At 37.0% G+C, this 20095-nt stretch overlaps 1 protein-coding gene across 2 annotated transcripts in view; it reads left to right on the top strand.

Moving 5' to 3' along the window:
• Positions 1–20095, top strand: part of FLT3 (fms related receptor tyrosine kinase 3) — a 120084-nt gene that overhangs the window by 10516 nt on the left and 89473 nt on the right. Inside the window, exon 2 of one of the 2 annotated variants that reach the window (XM_072719886.1) lies at positions 19492–19526. The exons of the other annotated variant lie outside the window; for it this stretch is intronic. Coding sequence (XP_072575987.1) covers positions 19517–19526 — 10 coding nt within the window. The 5' untranslated portion in view covers positions 19492–19516. The remainder of the gene's footprint in view (positions 1–19491; positions 19527–20095) is intronic. 2 annotated transcript variants of the gene reach the window in all.

Raw genomic sequence — 20095 nt, 5'->3', positions numbered from 1 at the left:
CAGAAAATAACTACCAATCTACAATACAATGTCCAATGAAAATATTCTTTAAAAATCAAGATGAGGGCAGCTCCGGTGGCGCAGCGGTTTAGCGCCGCCTGCAGCCTGGGGTGTGATCCTGGAGACCCGGGATCAAGTCCCACATCGGGCTCCCTGCATGGAGCCTGCTTCTCCCTCTGCCTGTGTCTCTGCCTCTTTCTCTGTCTCCGTCTCTCTCTCTCTCTCTCTCTCTCAATCTGAATAAATAAAATCTTTAAAAAAAATAAAAATCAAGATGAGCGGCTTCATTGTTGAGCGTCTGCCTTTAGCTCAGGTCATGATCCCGGGGTCCTGGGATCGAGTCCCACATTGGGCTTCTTGCAGGGAACCTGCTTCTCCCTCTGCTTGTGTCTCTACCTCTCTCGCCACGTCTCTCATCAATCAATTAATCTTTAAAAGTGAAGATGAAATGAAGAGTTGAGACAAAAATCAGAAAATTCGTCACTAGCAGACCCACAGTAAGGATTTCGATGGAAAGAATGAATAGCAATAAGGTGAAATACACTGGTAAAACCCAATGAACATGGAACGCATAAAACAATAGCAATAGCTTGTGGGGTTTTAAATAGATGTGGAATTAAAAGACATGAAAACAACACATAAATCATAAAGGATACAAGTGAAAGACCTTAAATTACTTGCATTTTCACAGAATAAAAGTAGTAACTTTTCTTAGACTTCAGTAAGTCAGAGGTGCATGTTGTAACCTCTAGGATAACTACTGTGAACGTAAAGCAAAAATATGTAACAACTTAATACAAGGGGGAATGGAATAATAAAGTATTTGATCCAGAAGGAATCAAGAGAGAAAATTGAACATAGAATAGGCAGAACAAAGGGAAATCAGAATGATAACTTTAAATCTAGAATATATTAAATGTAAACCACTGAGCTCCAATTAAAAGACAAAGGCTTTCAGCCTTTCCCAGCAATTTGTGGAGGAGTCCATATGACATTGTTCTGGGTTCCCAGTAGTAACTTAAAAGGGAATCTTGCACAATGTCCTGGGTTCTTGTGGTAATTTAGAGGGAAGCTTTCAAAATGTCCGGATCACTTGGTGTTCTGCAATGAAAGAGGAGGATGTCTTTAAATTCCTTGCAGCAGGAGACCACTTAGGTGGCACCAACCTTGACTTTCAAATGGAACAGTACATCTACAAAAGGAAAAGTGATGGCATCTACATCATAAATCTGAAGAGAACCTGGGAGAAGTTTCTGTTCCCAGCTTGAGCCACTGTTGCCGTTCAAAACCCAGCTGATGTCAGTTGTCACATCCTCCAGGAATACTGGTCAGCAGGCTGTGCTGAACTTTGCTGCTGTCACAGGATCTGCTCCTACTGCTAGCCACTGCACTCCTGGAACCCTCACCGACTAGGTCCAGGCTTTGAGGAGCTGAGATTTCTGGTGGGTACTGATCCCAGGGCTCTCCTCCAGCTCTCAACACAGGTGCCTTATGTTAACCTGCCTCCCATTGCTCTGTATGATGTGGACTCCCCTCTGCTATGCAGACATTGCCATCTCATGTGACATCAAGGGAGCTCACTCAGCTCTGATGTGGTAAGTGCTGGCCAGGGAGGTTTAGTGCATGCATGCACTGTCTCCTTTGAACACCCATGAGTGGTCATTGCTTGATGTTTAGTTCTACAGAGATCCTGAAGAGATTGAGAAGGAAGAATAGGCTGCTGCTGAGAAGGGCAGGATCAAGGAGGAATTTCAGGGTGAATGGACTATTTCAACTCCTGGGCTTACTGCTGCTGAGCCCAAGGTCATGGGCTAGTCCGATGGCACAGGTGCCCTCTTGTGCCTGTCTAATAGTTCCCTACTGCAGCCCAAAGTGTTCAGCCTACCACTGAAGGCTAGTCTGCAGCTTCCACTGCTCAGGCCACTGAAGGGTAGGAACTGTTCAGAGTCTGTTCTTCCACAGACTCTCTTTTTTTTTTTTTATTCATGACAGACACACACAGAGAGAGAGGCAGAGACACAGGCAGAGGGAGAAGCAGGCTCCATGCACCGGGAGCCCGACGTGGGATTTGATCCCGGGTCTCCAGGATCGCGCCCTGGGCCAAAGGCAGGCGCCAAACCGCTGTGCCACCCAGGAATCCCCTTCCACAGACTCTTAAACAGAAAGCAGAAATAAGTTTGATAGAAAATAAAGACTTTTGAACTTTTGGGTTGGATTAAGAAGAAAACTACCAGGGTTCAATCACAGAAGCACAATCACTATAACTAATAAAGAATAAGTTATTTATTATAGATCTTACACAGTTGGTGGACATTCGATAAAATTTAATACTCATGGGCAGCCCGAGTGGCCCAGTGGTTTAGCGCTGCCTTCGGCCTGGCGTGTGATCCTGGAGACCTGGGATGGAATGCCGCGTTGGGCTCCCTGCATGGAGCCTGCTTCTCCCTCTGCCTGTGTCTCTGCCTCTGTGTGTGTGTGTGTCTGTCATGAATAAATAAATAAAATCTTTAAAAAAAACACAGACACACAAAACTTAATACTCATGATATTTTTAAAAATCCATACCAAACTGGGACTGAAAAGGAGCATGTTTAATCTATAAATGGGGGATCCCTGGGTGGCGCAGCGGTTTGGCGCCTGCCTTTGGCCCAGGGCGCGATCCTGGAGACCCGGGATCGAATCCCACGTCGGGCTCCCGGTGCATGGAGCCTGCTTCTCCCTCTGCCTGTGTCTCTGCCTCTCTCTCTCTCTCTCTGTGTGACTATCATAAATAAATAAAAAATTAAAAAAAATCTATAAATGGTATCTATCAAAAAAAAACAATAGTAAACAGCATATTTAATGATAAATTGTTCATAGTTACCCTCTGAAATCGAGACATGTTCATTATCACCATGTACACTAACATGGTACCAGAAGCCCTAACCAGTATAAAAATGGAGAAAAGACAAAGAATGGGAGATTGAAAAGGAAGAAGTGAAAGTAAACACCCTTAGAAAATATGTTTGTATGTTGTGGCTGGATACAGAGTCAACATACACAATTCATTTGTATTTCTATATATCAGCAAAAATTAGAAAACTGGAAAATGTTTAAGTGATACCATTTAAACTCATACCTAAAACAATCCCAATGTACCTTTACTAACAAAAGGTAAAAATATGATCATTAAGAAGTAATGATCATTAAGAAGACCTAAATAAATAAATAATAGCAAGTTCACAGATTGGAAATATTATAAAGATGCCAATTCTCCCCAAATTGATACTAGATTTGGTACAATTTTAATCAAATCCAAGTGGGATTTGTGTATGTGTATGAGTGTGTACTACAGATCAATGAAGAAAGTGTTGTCTTTTTAAGATGTTATTTTTTTGAGAGAGCATGAGTGGGAGTGGGGCAGAGAGAGAGAGGGAGAGAAGTAGACTCCCTCCTGAGCACAGAGCCCCATGTGGGGCTCGATTCCAGGACCCTGAGAGCATGATATGAGCTGTCAAAGTCAGACACTTTGACCAACTGAGCCATCCAAGGTGCCCCAAAAGTGTTGTTTTTTTTCAATAAATGTTGCTGGCGGGATCCCTGGGTGGCTCAGCGGTTTAGCGCCTGCCTTCTGCCCAGGGCATGATCCTGGAGACCCGGGATTGAGTCCCACATCAGGCTCCCTGCATGGAGCCTGCTTCTCCTCCGCCTGTGTCTCTCATGAATAAATAAAATCTTTAAAGAAAATAAAAAATTAAAAATGTTGCTGGCTCAATTAAATATACATATGGGTATCCTTACAGTAGATTATAAATTTAAATTTGAAAGTAAAATAAGACTTCTTAAAAATAACATAGTAGAGTATCTATGTAACTCAAGGTAGCAAAGATTTCATGAATGGGATATAAAGATATTTTTAAAAAGAAGAAAGAGTGAAAAATACACTAAAACTAAGATTTTAATCCTTAAAGTAAAAAGTATGGGAGTACCTGGGTGGCTCAGTCAGTTAAATGTCCAAATCTTGATTTCAGCTCAGGTCATGAGATTGAGTCCCATGTTTGGCTCCATGCCTAGCATGGAGCCAGCTTAAGATTCTCTCTCTCCCTCTCCCTCTGCCCCTCACCGCTGCTTGTATTTTCTTTAAAAAAAAAAAAAAAAAAAAAAAAAAAAAACAACAACTAACAAAAAACAGCGAAAAGTGGAAGTGGGATAAAATATTTACAACACATGAAACCGGTAAAGGATTTGTAACCATAATACATAAAGAATTCCCTCTAATCAATAAGAAAATGATGAACAACCCAATAGAAAAATTAGTAAGAGACTTGAACAGGCACTTCTAAAAAGATGATATACAAATAGTCGATAAGTATGAAAAGATTTTCAACCATATTAGTAATCAGAATGAAAATTAAAATACTACACAGCTGACAAAATGGCTAAAATTTAAAGAGTGATAATACGAAGTGCTGGCAAAAATATGTAATAGAATCTTTATATATTGCCATTGGTAGTTAAAATTGGTACAACTACATTGGGAAACAGTTGCTGCTACAAACATGGGCTTTATTTATTAAAATTAAATAAATGCAAACACAGCTATTTAACTCCTAGGTGAATTCCCAACAGAAATGCGTATATTTCTTTGCATCAAATGTGTGCCAAAAGCATACATTATTCCTTAAAATATATTTTATTATAGGTCAATATTGGAAAAATGCAAATTCCTATAAACCATAAAATGGATAAATAATTATGGAATATGTTCATGCAGTAGAATACTATAGACCAATAAAAATATATTAAGTATTGGGGTACCTTGGTGGCTCAGGGAGTTAAACGACCAACTCTTGATTTCAGCTCAGGTCATGATCTCAAGGTTGAGAGATCAAGCCCAGTGTCAGGCCCTACACTCTCTCCCTCTCCCTCTGCCCCTACCCCCATCCCACTCTACACCCACACACATATACTCCCTCTCTTAAAAAAGCATGCATTAACTATTGCTACATGCAGCAACATGGATGAAGCTTATAAACATGTCAAGAGAAAGAAACTAAAGTACATTCAAAAGAGCACTTAGGGGGATCCCTGGGTGACTCAGCGGTTTGGCACCTGCCTTCGGCCCAGGGCATGATCCTGGAGTCCCCAGATGGAGTCCCACATCAGGTTCCCTGCACCGAGCCTGCTTCTCCCTCTGCCTGTGTCTCTGCCCCTCTCTCTCTCTCTCTCTCTCTCTTTCTCTCTGTGTGTCTCTCATGAATAAATAAAATCTTTTTAAAAAAAAAAAGCATCTTCTATGTAATTCCACTTCTACAGAAGTTTGAAAGGCACAACTAATCTATGGTGTTAAAAGTCAGAATATTGTCTGTATTTATGAAGGAGAGAGAAAGGCATTTGGGAGGGGATGTGAAGAAGACTTGTGAGATAATAGCGATGTTTTATTTTTTGACTTGGTAGGGGTTATATGGGTTCACTATGTGATAATTCATTGATCAGTAACCCTTCTGAAAAAAATTTTAAAGTTTTTTTGGTAAATGATATAATAGACAACATTAGGAATTTAAAAAGTGCTATGACAATAAATATGGAAGAGATTAAAAGCTTTTTATGTATGGTAGAAACACATAACATAAAATTTGCCATCTTAACCACTTGTAAATGTGTCATTCAGTAGCATTAATTATATTCACCTTGTTGCAAAACAGATCTCCAGTCTTTTCACCTTGCAGAACTGTCTAAATTCCACACAATTCTTTTCTCCTGCCCCCAGCCCCTGTTAACCACCATTCTACTTTCTGTTTCTATTAATTTGACTATTTTAGATACCACATGTTAGTGGAATCATAGTCTTTTTGTCCCTGGCATCTTTCACTTAGCATAATGCCTCAAGGTTTATCCAGAATTTCTTTTCTTTTTACGGCTGAATAGTATTCCATTATATATATGTACCACATTTTGCTTATCCATTCATTCAATGATGACTATCTGGATTGTTTCTGCCTCCCAGCTAGTGCTACTGTGAACATAGGTGAGCAAATATGTCTTTGAAACAAACCTTGCTTTTCTTTTAGATCTATACCCAGAAGTGAGATTGCTGTATCATATAGTATTACTATTCTTAATTTTTTGAGCAACTTCCATACTGCACCGTTTTATAATCCTACTAACTATTGGAACTAACTTTGGAACCAAGAGTTCCAACTTCCCTGCATCCTCCCTGATACTTTTTTTTTTTTTAAATATAATAATCATCCTAATACGTGTGAGATGATACCTCCTTGTGGTCTGGAGATTTAAAGTATATTTTCCTAATTTTTAAGCATCTTTATTGAGCTACAATTCATGTATTATACAATTCACCCATTTCAGGTGTAAAATCGTTCTTAGTATATTCACAGATTTGTGCATCATCACAGTCAGTTTTAGAGAGTTCCATCACCTCTATCTAAGTGAAACCCTATACCCTTTAGTTTTCATTCCCCTCTGTCTGCCCTAGCCTTTAACAAATATTTTTGTACTCTCTAGCTCTATAGATTTCCTATAGATTTCCCTTTTCTGAAAATTTCAAAAGTATTTTTAAAGGGATGTTGTTTGCAATGATATGACAGCGAAATTGAAAATTGAGGAAATGGCCTCTGACAGCAAAATTTAAATTTTCAAAATTTGACCCAGTAAGAGGTTGAAAACCCAGAAGATCAATAGCAATAGAATTAAAGCATGAATATGAAATATAACTTTTAAAATATGTACCAAATCCAAATGGCCTTGCCTCTGAATTTTATATAAACTAAGAACAGAAAATTCTCAAGGACTCTTCTTGATACTAGAAAAAAAGAATATCCTGGTTCATTTTATGAAGGTAAGATAATCTTAATACCCAAACCTTATAAAGATATTGCCAAAATAAATAAATTTATTGGCTAATTTCACTGCAGAATATGGACATAAATAGCCTAAATAAAATATTTGCAAGCTGAATCTATAAGCATCTAAAATAATTGAAAATATGAGCAAGTTTAATGTAAAAGAATAATAAATCATGCCCAAGAATGGTTGTCATAGAAACAAAAAGGTCGTTCTGGATTACGAAATCTCTTAAGAGAATAAATTCTATCCATGGATTAAAAAACATATCAATGGATGACAATAAGCAATTAAAATTCCTCATTTGTTCTTAATATAAGCTTTAAGTAAAATGGAAACAAAAAGAAACTATTTAAAGACAATATTTATTTTAAAATTAAGCATTTAATTAAAGCCATGTTTATTAAAATAAGGAAGAAGACAAAGATGTTTGCTATCACTGTTATTTGTTAGTGTTTCTAGAGAGATTTTTCCCGATAGTCAGAAAATCAAATCAAATCATGGTTTTGAAAGAGACAGTACTATATTTATAAATGATTTGATTGCATGGATTGTATATACAGAAAATCCGAAAGCAAAAAAAAAAAAGAAAAGAAAAGAAAATCCGAAAGCTATTCTGTCCAATATGGTAGCCACTAACCACATGTATCTACTGAGCACTTGAAATGTGGCTGGTCCAAGCTGTGCTACAAGTATAAGATAAATACTGGATTTTAAAGACTTGGTGTGAATGAACAAAAAAAAATATATAAAACATCTCATTAATAATTTTGTATATTCCATGTTGAAATGATAATGTTTTTAATATATTGGGTTAAATAAAATATACTAATAAAATTTTTTCACCTGTTTTCCTTTTATTTTTATAATACAGCTACTAGAAATTTTTAAATTTTATATGTGGCTTGCATTACATTTCTATTGGACAGCACTGAATACAAAATAAATTAAGAAACAATTTTAAGGTTGCTGAATATTAGATAAATATATAAAAATAAATAAAGTTCTCTCCTTATGAACCAATTAGAAATGGAACTAAAGATATTTCTACTTGTGTTGGTGATAAAACTGTAAACTACTTAAAAATGAATCTAACTAGAAAGCTGCAGGACTTATAGAAGAAAAGTATTAGTAATTTATTGACAAGAAAAAGTATCTGAATAAATAAACATAAATGCCTGTGTGGGAAGATGTCACATCATTAAACTCTAAAGCCTTCAAAATTATATACATAAATCAAAATCCTTACAAGAGGATGGGCTGCTGGGAGTTTTGTTTCCTTCATTGTTTGTGATATTTTTGTTTGGTACTTGAAGCAAATAATTTAATAGTCATAAGAACAAATAAATATGGAAATGAGGGAAGACCTGCTTTATTAGATATTAAAACTTTGTTATAAAGCTCCTGAAGTTACAAGAGTACAGTACTGGCATAGGAACAGATAACTAATAGTAGAAGAAAAATACATCTAGGCTTTGTGAAACAGAATCTATGGCAAAAGTGTTGTTTTAATTCTGTGAGAAAAGGAATTTTTAAAAATAACTGTTGTTGCTATAATTTTCTATTTTAGAAAACAATACAGTATATGAAAACTCTAGAAGATCTAGTACATAAAAATAAAGTCCAAATGGAATATAAAAAAATAAATAAGAAAATTTAGGAGAGGGCAGACCGGGTGGCTCAGTAGTTTAGTGCCGCCTTCAGCCCAGGGCCTGAACCTGCAGACCCAGGATCGAGTCCCACATCAGGCTCCCTGCATGGAGCCTGCTTCTCCCTCTGCCTGTGTCTCTGCCTCTCTCTTTCTCTCTCTCTCTCTCTCTCTCTGTCTCTCATGAATAAATAAATAAAATCTTTTAAAAAAATTTAGGAGAATGTGTATATAATATTGTGTACCAAGTCTTAAACAATACTGGAAACCCAGTAAGCAAAAGAGAGAAATGAGATCCAGAAAATGAAACTGAGTTGAAGTAAAGAGAGAAAGAAATCCTAACATTGAATAATGAGGGGAAGACAGCATGAAAATATGGTGGGCATACCTTCCAGATTTTGAATTGTTTTTTATTAAAAGCTTTAAATAATGCTCATGGATAACTTTGATTAAAAAAAACAAACACACACACACAAAAAAAAAACAAACACTAAGGGGTGTCTGGGTGGCTCAGTCATAAGTGTCTGACTGGATCTCAGCTCAGGTCTTGATCTTGGGATCATGAGTTCAAGCTCTGTGTTGAGTTTCACAATGGGTATGGAGCCCACTTAAAATAAAATGAACACTAAGATTAAAAAAAAAAGCTGTGTATGTGATGATGATAAAATCTTGAAGTATTAATGATTATTTCCTACTGTTGTCAGATTCACCAAGAATTCTTTCAAATATTATTGCCCTTATTTTCAAAAGAAAATGAAGCTAAGAAAAGTTAAGTAAATTACCTAAGATCATATAGCTAAGTGAGTAAAGACAGCCATGTTTCAACCTAGACCATCTAAATTTAAGAGCTATGCTTTTTTCAATACCTCCAGTAGAATCAATGTTGTTATTCCTTTTCCCCCAAAATACCCCTCCTACCTACTTCTGTTTTCCCTTCTCTCTTCTCTCCCTCCCAGGTGGGGTTAATTGTTCTCTGGACAGGTGTATAATTAAGCAAATTTTGTTAAGGCCAAATATTCATACTGTGTTAAGGAAAGTGGAGTATATTACATATATTTTTAATCCCTCACAAGTTATATACGTGCTAAAAATCCAAATTAAAATTAGATCTTAGTTTTCAAAGGAAAAGAATCACCAAAGCAGAGACATAGCTGTAATAACTACTATTGGAGGAATAGTTAGTTGTAGGTTTTTATTTCCCCCTGGATTTGAATCAATCAAATGTATATGGTAAGTTTCCTTGAGCCTGCCAGTTTTTTAAAGATTTTATTTATTTATTTTTAGAGAGAGAGTGTGTGCACATGCATGTGAGCAGGAGAGTAGTGGGGGAGAGGAAAAGGGAGAGAAGCAGACTCCCTGCTGAGCGAGGAGCTAGAACTGGGGCTCCATCTCATAACCCTGAGATCGGGACCTGAGCCAAAATAAAGAGTCTAAAAAATAAATTAATAAATTAATAAATAAATAAATAGTCTAGCCCTCAGTGGAAAAAAAAGAAAAGAAAAGAAAAAGAAAAAGAAAGAAAAAGCAAGAAGAAAGAACAGAAGGAGAAAAAAGGAAAAAAGAAATTTATACTAGCCAGCGGTGTCCCCAGAGCAGCAATTCAAACCATCACCTTGAGATTTACCCCCCTCCAAGATTGACTAACAGGAAAGTGAGAGAAGGAATATTGTTCTACCTGCAAGGAGATGATAAAATAATATACATTGGAGGAGAGTTGACACCTCTATATTAGAAGGTTTAATGACTAGAGGTCAATTTACTATGAAAGTAATGAAGCTGGACTTGCATATGGCCCTGCAAAGGCTTTGGGAGGAGCCCTAGAAATGTGTCCTCCTGGTCATATTTATTTGTAAAGTTTTCAAAAGTAATACATTTTAACCACAGCTAATTAAAACTGTTGTTTCTTTCCACTCAGACTTTACCTTGTGTTGGGTTATGTTTGGGATAGATTTACTTAGTTTAGTGGAATATACTTATGGGATTCATAGTCACTTCTATGTATATGTGTAAGTCATTAAGAATTATCCAGGTTCTATAACAGGCATAGCTTCCAAGAGTGCTCCTTCCTCCTGTGGCCAACTCATCATGAACCATAACACAGAGATCTAGGGCTAAAGCCAAGTGTGTAGCCTAGTCTGTAGAAAATTCTTCCAATCAATTCCAATGGATAATAAGTGAAATTGTAAGCTGGAGGATTTGAGTCTCATCAATACCTAGTTAAAATACTTCATCAATACCTCACCTGTCAGGAATGTGGTCAGTAATGCAATGTACACAAGTATAAATGAACGATTCATTTTTTTTAAATGAGAATGACACAAAATAAAATTTGCCAGAATTACTGTGTTTTGGAGGCAAAGCCTGTAGCAGTATTACTGATAGCAAGTATGTCTTTGGATGAAGTTATATTTTATGCTTCTATGATTGGATTGAGTTTTAACATATCTAGTGATTCTTGTCCTGACAAATTCTGGTGGTTCTAGATAAGATGGCATGCAAAGCTGGCACCAAGGCAGTAAAATGATCCTGAAATCTTACCACTCATATGTGAAAGAAATTTAATCGAGAATTTCCCAGATGTAATAGCAGTTCTAAAAATTGACGTGGCGGGCAGCCCAGGTGGCTCGGTGGTTTAACTCCGCCTATGGCCCAGGGTATGGTCCTGGAGACCCGGGTTCGAGTCCCATGTCGGGCTCCCTGCATGGAGCCTGCTTCTCCCTCTGTCTCTCTCTCTCTCTCTCTCTCTTTCTCATGAATAAATAAAATCTTTTAAAAAATAAAAAATAAAATAAAAAATAATAATAAATAAAAATTGACGTGGCATAACCAGTCATGAATTGTGATGCAGAAATTTTAAACTATTAATAACAATGAAAAATTTTGATTGGCCATGCTTTAGAAAAGGCTCAATTATCTTTCTATTCTCTCTAGAGAATAAGATTTTCTAAAAGCAATGACTTAAGAAGAGGCAGTGAAACTTTATGCAGCCAGAAAAGGTAGGAAAAAAGTAATATACAGATACATCAGACAGTTAATTATTAATTAATTAATTAAAATAACAAATGTAGAAATAAAATTATTTGTTTTAATTTCATGACATCTCTGGTATTTGTCAGCTTTTAAAAATCTCTAATTTCCCCCAAAATAAGTAACCCAATTAGAAATGGGCAAAAGACATGAACAGACATTTCTCCAAAGACGTACAGATGGCCAACAGACACATGAAAAGACACTCAACATCACTCATCATCCAGGAAGCGCAAATCAAAACCACAGTGAGATATCACCTCACACCTGTCAGAATGGCTCAAATCAAAAACACAAGCAACAAGTGTTAGAAAGGATGTAGAGAAAAATGAAAAATGAACCCTTGTGCACTGTTCATGGGAATGCAAACTCGTGGAGCCACTGTGGGAAACAGTATGGAGGTTCCTCAAAAAAATAAAAATAGGATGCCTAGGTGGCTAGTCAGTTGAGTGTCTGCCTTTAGCTCCAGTCACTATCCTGGGGTCCTGGAATTGAGCCCTGAGTCAGGCTCTCTGTTCAGCAGAGAGTCTGCTTCTCCCTCTCACTCTGCCTCCTTCCCCACTGCTCATGCTCTGTCTCTTTCTCAGATACATAAATAAAATCTTTCAAAAAAAAAAAAAAGTAAAAATAGAATTACCATATGACCCAGCCATATGACCCTACTGTGTATTGACCCAAAGAAAATGAAAAGATATATGCACCCTGTGTTTACTGCAGCATTATTTACAATAGCCAAGATATGGAGCAGCCCAACTATCCACAATAGACGTATTATATATGTCTATATATATACAATGGAATATTACCCAGCCATATAAAGTAATGAAATCTTGCCATTTGTGACAATATAGATGGTTCTAGAAAGTATAATTCTAAGTGAAATGTCAGAGAAAGACAAATACCATATAATTTCACTCATATGTGAAATTTAAGAAACAAAACAAAGAAAATAAGAGACAGATGAAAAAACCAGACTCTTTATATAAATATAGAGAATGAACTGGTGATTACCAGAAGGGAAGTGGGTGACTACGATGAGTAAAGTAGGTGAATGGGATTAAGAGAACTCCTATCATGATGAGCACTGAGCAATGTATAGAATTGTTGAATCTCTATATTGAACACCTGCAGCTAATAGAACACTGTACATCAATTATACTGGAATTAAATAAAAACATAAAAATCAGTAATTTGTTATGGTATCTTTTTCAATTCTAAATAAATATGTACTTTTATGCCTGATTTTATGTTTATCAAGTTGCATTCCTTTTTTAAAAAGAAGTTCCCCACATTTTATTTTATTTTTTTTAAATTTTTTATTTATTTATGATAGTCACACACACAGAGAGGCAGAGACATAGGCAGAGGGAGAAGCAGGCTCCATGCACCGGGAGCCCGACGTGGGATTCGATCCCGGGTCTCCAGGATCGTGCCCTGGGCCAAAGGCAGGCGCTAAACCGCTGCGCCACCCAGGGATCCTGTTCCCCGCATTTTATATGATTCAAGTCTCCCGAAAACTTGGACCCTCCCTTTGGCTCTAACAACAAAGGAAACAGTACCCCAGAATCATCAGTTTAGGATTTACTTAGAAAGTAGATATATATATATATATATACATAGCAGAATAAATGAATGAATAGAATAATGTACTAATGGAAACAGAAGCCTGCTCATTGCTGTAGCCCCAAATTCAGAACTCTAGTATCTTTTAGAGTATGCAAATAGACTTGGGCATCGTATGTTCTGCGCCCTGTCTGCTCTTCCTCCTGTACTATATTCCTTGTCCCACCGAGCTGACTCATGGCTTAAATACCATCTGTAGACCGGAGACTCTCAAATTTATGTCTCCAACCCAGACTCCTCTTCTGACCTCCTGACTTGTTTATAAATGCTTACCTGACATTTTCACTTGAATTTTCACAAATATCTCAACTGTACCATGTCTAAAACTGCAATCTCACTATTTCGACAAACTTCTCTGCCAGCCTTTCCCATCATGGAAAAGGAAAACTCCAAAGATCCAGTTTCTTAAAGCAGAAACCTGAAGGTCATCCTGAGCACTCCCAAACTCTCTTTACCCTACCTTTAAAATAGATCCACTCTCTTCCCCTCCTGTGCCATGATCCTTGTTCATACGATTGTCACTTCTCTTCTAGATGATTATGTTAGCCTCCTATGTAATCCATTTTCCAAAAAGCAACCAATCAACATTTTTAAAATATATATCGTCAAAGGGTACATGCTTCAAGTTGTAAGATGAATAAGTTCTGGGAATCTAATACTCATTGTGGTAACTATAGTTAACAGTACTGGATCACATATTTGAAAATTGTAGAGAAAGGAGATGTTAAATGTTCTCACCACACACAAAACTGTCATTACGTGAGCTGATGGATGTGTTCACTAACCTTATTGTGGTAATCACTTCACAATATATACATTTATCAAATCATCACGTTGTATGCCTTAAACTTACATGTTATATGTCAATTATATCGCAATAAAGCTGAGGAATACATAAACAAAATAAACTAGCTGATCAAACCACACCCCACCACATCCCCCCCCCCATTAAAAGCTTTATTCATTTCCCACTGAATCAATATAAATCCAAACTCCTTGGCATGACCTTCAAAGCCCTCCATGAATACCTCTCTACCTCATCTCTAGCTCAACTCTTGCCCTCCAATGGCATTATTTGAGTTTCTTGACACACCAGACTCTTCGACTTCAAAGTCTTTGTACGTACAATTTTCTCTACATGGAATACAGGCCTAAAATCCCACCCCAACACACATACTTTATACAAATCCTGCTATAGTTCTCAGTTTAAGTCTCCTCAGGGAGGCGCCCCCCCCTTACCATCCAATTTAAACTTAGTCTCCATTATTTAGTTTCTCATCAGCCATTGACACTTCCCCCTTTTAGGATATATCATAATTTGTGATTAGAAGTTATTTAATGCCTGTCCGTCCTACTGGCTATAAGCCTCATGAGGGTGAGGACTGTCTATTTATCTCAAGGCTAGATTCACAAAAGTTTCAATAAATACTTGTTGGTAACTGAGTAAATAATACAATACCTAATTAAAGTTAGAGCAAGCCTACTAAAATTATGATACAGGATTAGAAGAAAATAATCTATTATTTTGTGGTATGGTTTTCATGTCAATAATGTTTGTGGGGCATCTCAATGCCAAATATTTGCCTTTTCTCAGACTAATAATATTGACTGTTGGTTGAATTGTAGACTTTTTAAAGTTAAAAACATTTTTAGAGCTGGAAGTAGTCTTATTGATGAAGAAAGAGAGAAGTTGTAGTCTACCAAGGTTGTACAGCTTGTGGATGGCACAGCTAGGTTAGGACATCAGATCATCTAATAACTGCCATGTTGGTGATTTTTTTCCCCCTAGAAGGTAGCAGGGAGCTGCAGGAGAGGGGAGAGAGCAGGGAATTAAAATGCTATAAGTAAAGTAATAAAAATATTTTAGGATATTTGCAGTTATTACTCCCACAATATTTCATATACATTCAGGTCTGTTTAGTAACATTGGCTTTTCAAAGACAAAGCTTTTCAGATATCATTCTGTAATAAATGAACATTTTATTACTTTAAAACTGCCTATACTGGGCAGCCCCGGTGGCTCAGCGGTTTAGTGCCACCTTTGGCCCAGGGCATGATCCTGGGGATCTGGGATCAGGTCCCACGTTGGGCTCCCTGCATGGAGCCTGCTTCTCCCTCTGCCTGTCTCTCTGCCTCTCTCTCTCTCTGTATGTCTCTCATGAATAAATAAATAAAATATTTTAATAAATAATAAAAAATTTAAAAATAAAACTACCTATAGGGACAATAACAACTTCACATATTTTAGAACATTTCTAGATTCAAAAATTACTATGTAGTTTGGATTATTGTTGTCCATCAAATAGAAGTAAGATACACTGTTATTTTACATAATACCAGGGGAAAATGTCTTCTTACCAATTAGAATTTTTATTTTATATTTATTGAAAGAGCTGTTTTAGACTTATTTAGACATAGGGTTTTTTTTTAAAAAAAATTAATAAGTAGGGATGCTTGAGTGGCTCGGTGGTTGAGCGTCTGCCTTCAGCTCAGGGCATGATCCCAGATCAGGGGATGAGTCCTGCATCAGGCTCCCTGTGAGAAGCCTGCTTCTCCTTCTGTGTCTCTGTCTCTTTCTCTGTGTGTCTCATGAATAAATAAATAAAATCTTTAAAAAAAAGAACAAAAGGAAAATACAAGCAAAATTTATTAGCTAATTTTCCCTAAAATTTCTTCACTTTCAGGGCACCTGAGTAATTCAGTTGGTTAAGCGTTAGCCTTTGGCTCAGGTCATGATCTCTGTCATGGGATGGAGCCCTGCATCAGGTTCCCTGCTCAGTTGGGAATCTGCTTCTTCCTCTCCCTCTGCCTGCCACTCCCTCTGCTTGTGCTCTCTCTCTCTGTCAGATAAATAAATAAAATGTTTTAAAAAATAAATGTGATTTCTTCACCTTCAGAGCCCAGCTCTTCTGAATCACTCTCTGACTCAGAATTGTCAATGTCTGGTTTTTCCACATAGCACTTCTAAAAAAACACTCTGGGAATGTAGATTTTTAAAAGAAAAAATATTTTCTCTGCTTATTTAATATGAACCCCCAACCAATAAATCAACAAACATTGTTCTCAGAAAGTAAATAAATTACCTGCTGAAAGCTGAGGGAATTTATCTGTCTAGCTAAACAAAATTATAAAGTCAAAGACAAAACCTGTATAATTCTCCAGGAAGTGACTAGAGAATAGTTAGGGAGTTTCTATATTGGAAGGGAGAAAGTTTGGAGCTGGTAATGATACTATGACTATACACACACACACACACACACACACACACACACACACACACACTATTTTCAGGGTCACTTCAGCTCTATATGGTTGGTTTTTAATCAGTAGAAAGGAAAGAAGGAAGGGAGGGAGAGAGGGAGTTAGGAAGAGAAGGAAAAAAGGGAAGGGGAAAAGAAGAAAGGAAGAGAGAAAAAAGAAGAAAGAAAAGCAAGGGAAAGCAAAGACCCTCTGCATTTCTAAGCTTTTAATCCTGTGCTATGATTTGGAAACTCAGCCTAAGCCTGTTGAGATCCTATCAATACTTGTGCAGTCCTTTCCCCTATTAGCAAAAGGACAGAAATAGCTTTAACTTCAGGAAAGTAATTTAGGTGATAAGGTGAACATTCTATACTTTCTTATTGTACCTCTCTGTTAAATATCTAGAAATAACACATGTTTAAGGTTTGCAACTGCACCCTCAAGCTAAAATGTAAACTTAGAACCATGAAAGATTGAATATATGGATGTACAGGGAAAGAGTCTGTGTTGTTTTAGAAATATGCAAAAGCGATGTAGCAATGTTGTGATAGGAAAGTAATGTTGGTTGAAATGTCTTTGAAAAGTCACTCACCTTTTCAACTTTTTTTTTCATTTCAACTCTTAAAAAATGAGTTTATTCTATTCATGATTCATTAGTCATTTTGATTTTCATCCCCATATTTATTGATGGAGAATTTTAAATCCCCAGGTTATCATGTGAGTGAAAAATACAAATAAATGAGTATTTTCAAAGAATTTGGACAGTTCAGATGGATTTATTTATGATAGTCACAGAGAGAGAGAGAGAGGCAGAGACACAGGCAGAGGGAGGAGCAGGCTCCATGCACCGACGTGGGATTCGATCCCGGGTCTCCAGGATTGCGCTCTGGGCCAAAGGCAGGCGCCAAACCGCTGCGCCACCCAGGGATACCCCCCCCCCCTTTTTTTTAAGTGATCTCTACACTCAACATCTGGCATCCTCATGACCCCAGGATCAAGAGTTGCATGCTCTACAGCTGTTCCAGCCAGGCACCCCAATTCATGGCTAATTTAACTGGTGAAATAATGCTGTGAAATTAATTCATCCAGTAACCATTTATTGAATTCGGACTCTGTACTAGAGCTGCACCATGCGGTACAATAGCCACCAGCCACCTGTTGCTATTGAACACTAGAGAGATAGCTAGTGCTGCATTTTTAACTTAGTTAAGTATAAGCATGACTCACAAATCAGTTATTGGAAAACTTAAGTATGTTTGGAACAATTTGGATAAGCAAACCTATCTTTTCAACCCTAAATTTTATGAAATGCAAATGCAGTTCCTAACACTTAAAATGAAAATTTAGCATCCATATTGAAGTGTATTGTAAGTGTAAAATACACACAAGATTTTTGAAGACGTGGTGCAAAAAAACACTAAAATATTTTGTAATTTTTTAATATTGATTCCATACTGAAATGGTAATATTTTTTCTATTTGGAGTTAAATAAAATATATTATTAAAATTAATTTTACCTATTTTGTTTTATCTTTTTAAAATGTGGCTACTGGAAAATTGCAAATTTCATATGTGGCTTGCATTATATTTCTAGTGGACAGCTTTGACCTATGGACTAGAGGTAGAGTGAAAAATGATTTCATCTATCCCTTGGTTTCAAGAAGGCTATGACTTCAATTTCAATTAGTCTGAGCTGCTTGCTCTCACCATCTCCCACCACACATCTCAACCAATGTACAAATATGTGCCATTGAGCCTAAAGATCAAAATGTGAATGAATCAACACAAATACATTCCTCCCACTAAAAAATGTCAACCCGGAGGAAATTTTATATGAATGGTAGAAAAAACAATATATGTTTTACATATTATTATTAATCAATTCTCATCACTCTTTATTTTCAACACGCTCTAACTTCTCCTTTCATAGAATTTCATGATTTCCTGCTTGACCAATTTTCTATACGTTCCCCAATTCATCTATTAACGTTTGAATATAGGCTAACCAAAGGAGAATATATTAGTTATCTGCTGCTGCTTAACAGATTACCCCAAAATTCAGCAGCTTAACACAATGAACAATTGTTATCTCACAGTTTCTATGAGTCAGGAATCTGGGCACGGCTTACATGGCTTCCTTTGGCTCAGTCTTCCATGGGCTGTAATCAAAGCCAGGGCTGCAGGCATCTCAAGGCTTGACTGGGAAGGATCGCCTTCTAAATTCATTTGTGGCTAATGTCGGGCCTCATATCCTCACTAGCTATTGTCCAGAGACATTAGATTTTTGCCACAAGGACCTCTCCATGAGGAAACTCACAGTATGGCAAGAGATTTCCCTTAGAGTGATTGAGCAAGAGAATACTGAGAACAAGCAAGATAGAAACCTCAATCTTTTTAGGACTTAATATAGAAAAATGGCATCCTATCATTTTTGCTGCTTTCTGTATTTAGAAGTGAGTCATTAGGTCCAGCCTCCACTTAGGAGAGGTTATAACATCAAAGCATGAATACCAGGAGGTGGAATCCCCAGACCATCTGAAATCAGTGATTTTTTTGTATAATTGAGACTGGTTCAAGCAAAGAAAGTCTTTAAAGTGACTCTTTTAATTGTTAACCATAAATGTAGAAGTGTAATCAAACGTTTTAAAAATATATAGGTAATAGTCCTGACTGAAGATATTTGGTTACTGTTTGCTGGAATGCTAGAATTGTTAGGATTTTGTTCATGATTTATGAGGGAACCCCCCCCCCCCAAAATGTGAAATACAGCCCATCCTCTAAAATCGTAGGAGAATCATTAAAATTCTCAGAAGCTTATATTTTTAAAAATCCATAATCAGAAGTGCTCTGGTGTGGTTTTGTTCACAGGCAAGCCATGGTTAATCCCTCCTAAAGACTTCCATGGTACTGTGGAAGTTGAAGCATTCCTCATGCTTTTCCATGGCATGAAAACATGGGCTGCTCTGAAAGTAGCACTCAATTCCCATTTCAAATTAAAGCCCTTTCATGAAATGGATCCCCCTCCTTTCATTTACCTAACTCATCTCTCACTACACCCTGACAGGAGTTTTCCATTGCAACTTGACTCATCCACTGATTTCTCCCCACAGGGCCATCATATAGCCATCATCCTGAATGATAACAGGTCAGTCATATTTCTTCCTGTTAAACCACGTTCTTCCCTCTCCTTTTTAAAAAAAAAGAAAAGAAAAAAATCTGCTGAAGCTCACCTTCCAGAAGAACCCCAGCAGATTTCTAATCACACCAATTTAATTAGACTTGAATTAAGATGTGAACCACAGTGGAGTGGGGAGCTGCTATTAGACCAGTGTACTGACATTTAAGATTTCAGAGGTATAGGATTTTCAAGGTGTAACCATGGAAATTGGCTGACAAATTGTAATCAAAGTTATTGGGAGCAAGGGTGTTTATGTTCTTGGAGGGGCAGAGAGTTGGATGGGTGTTATGTTCTCATGATAATGGTTGGGCCAAGGGATGTAAATTGAAGGAGAGTCACTAGATTGGGGGGCGAGTGCAACATCCACTCAGCTTGACTCAGGAAAGAGAAAGCTGTACAAGAGGTTGCAGTTAAAAATGCAGTTAAAAAATGACAGTGACCAAGAGGGATACATGATATCCTGGATTTTCATTTTAAAAAACTAAACCTGATTTGAAGAAGTAATCAGCCAAATACAGAAGTAATCAGCCAAATAC

The sequence above is a fragment of the Vulpes vulpes genome, chromosome 9 (genome assembly GCF_048418805.1).
Source record: "Vulpes vulpes isolate BD-2025 chromosome 9, VulVul3, whole genome shotgun sequence".
Taxonomy (NCBI): Eukaryota; Metazoa; Chordata; class Mammalia; order Carnivora; family Canidae; genus Vulpes; species Vulpes vulpes.
The sequence above is the reverse complement of the archived record's forward strand: the minus strand, read 5'-3'. Positions and strand labels throughout refer to the sequence as shown.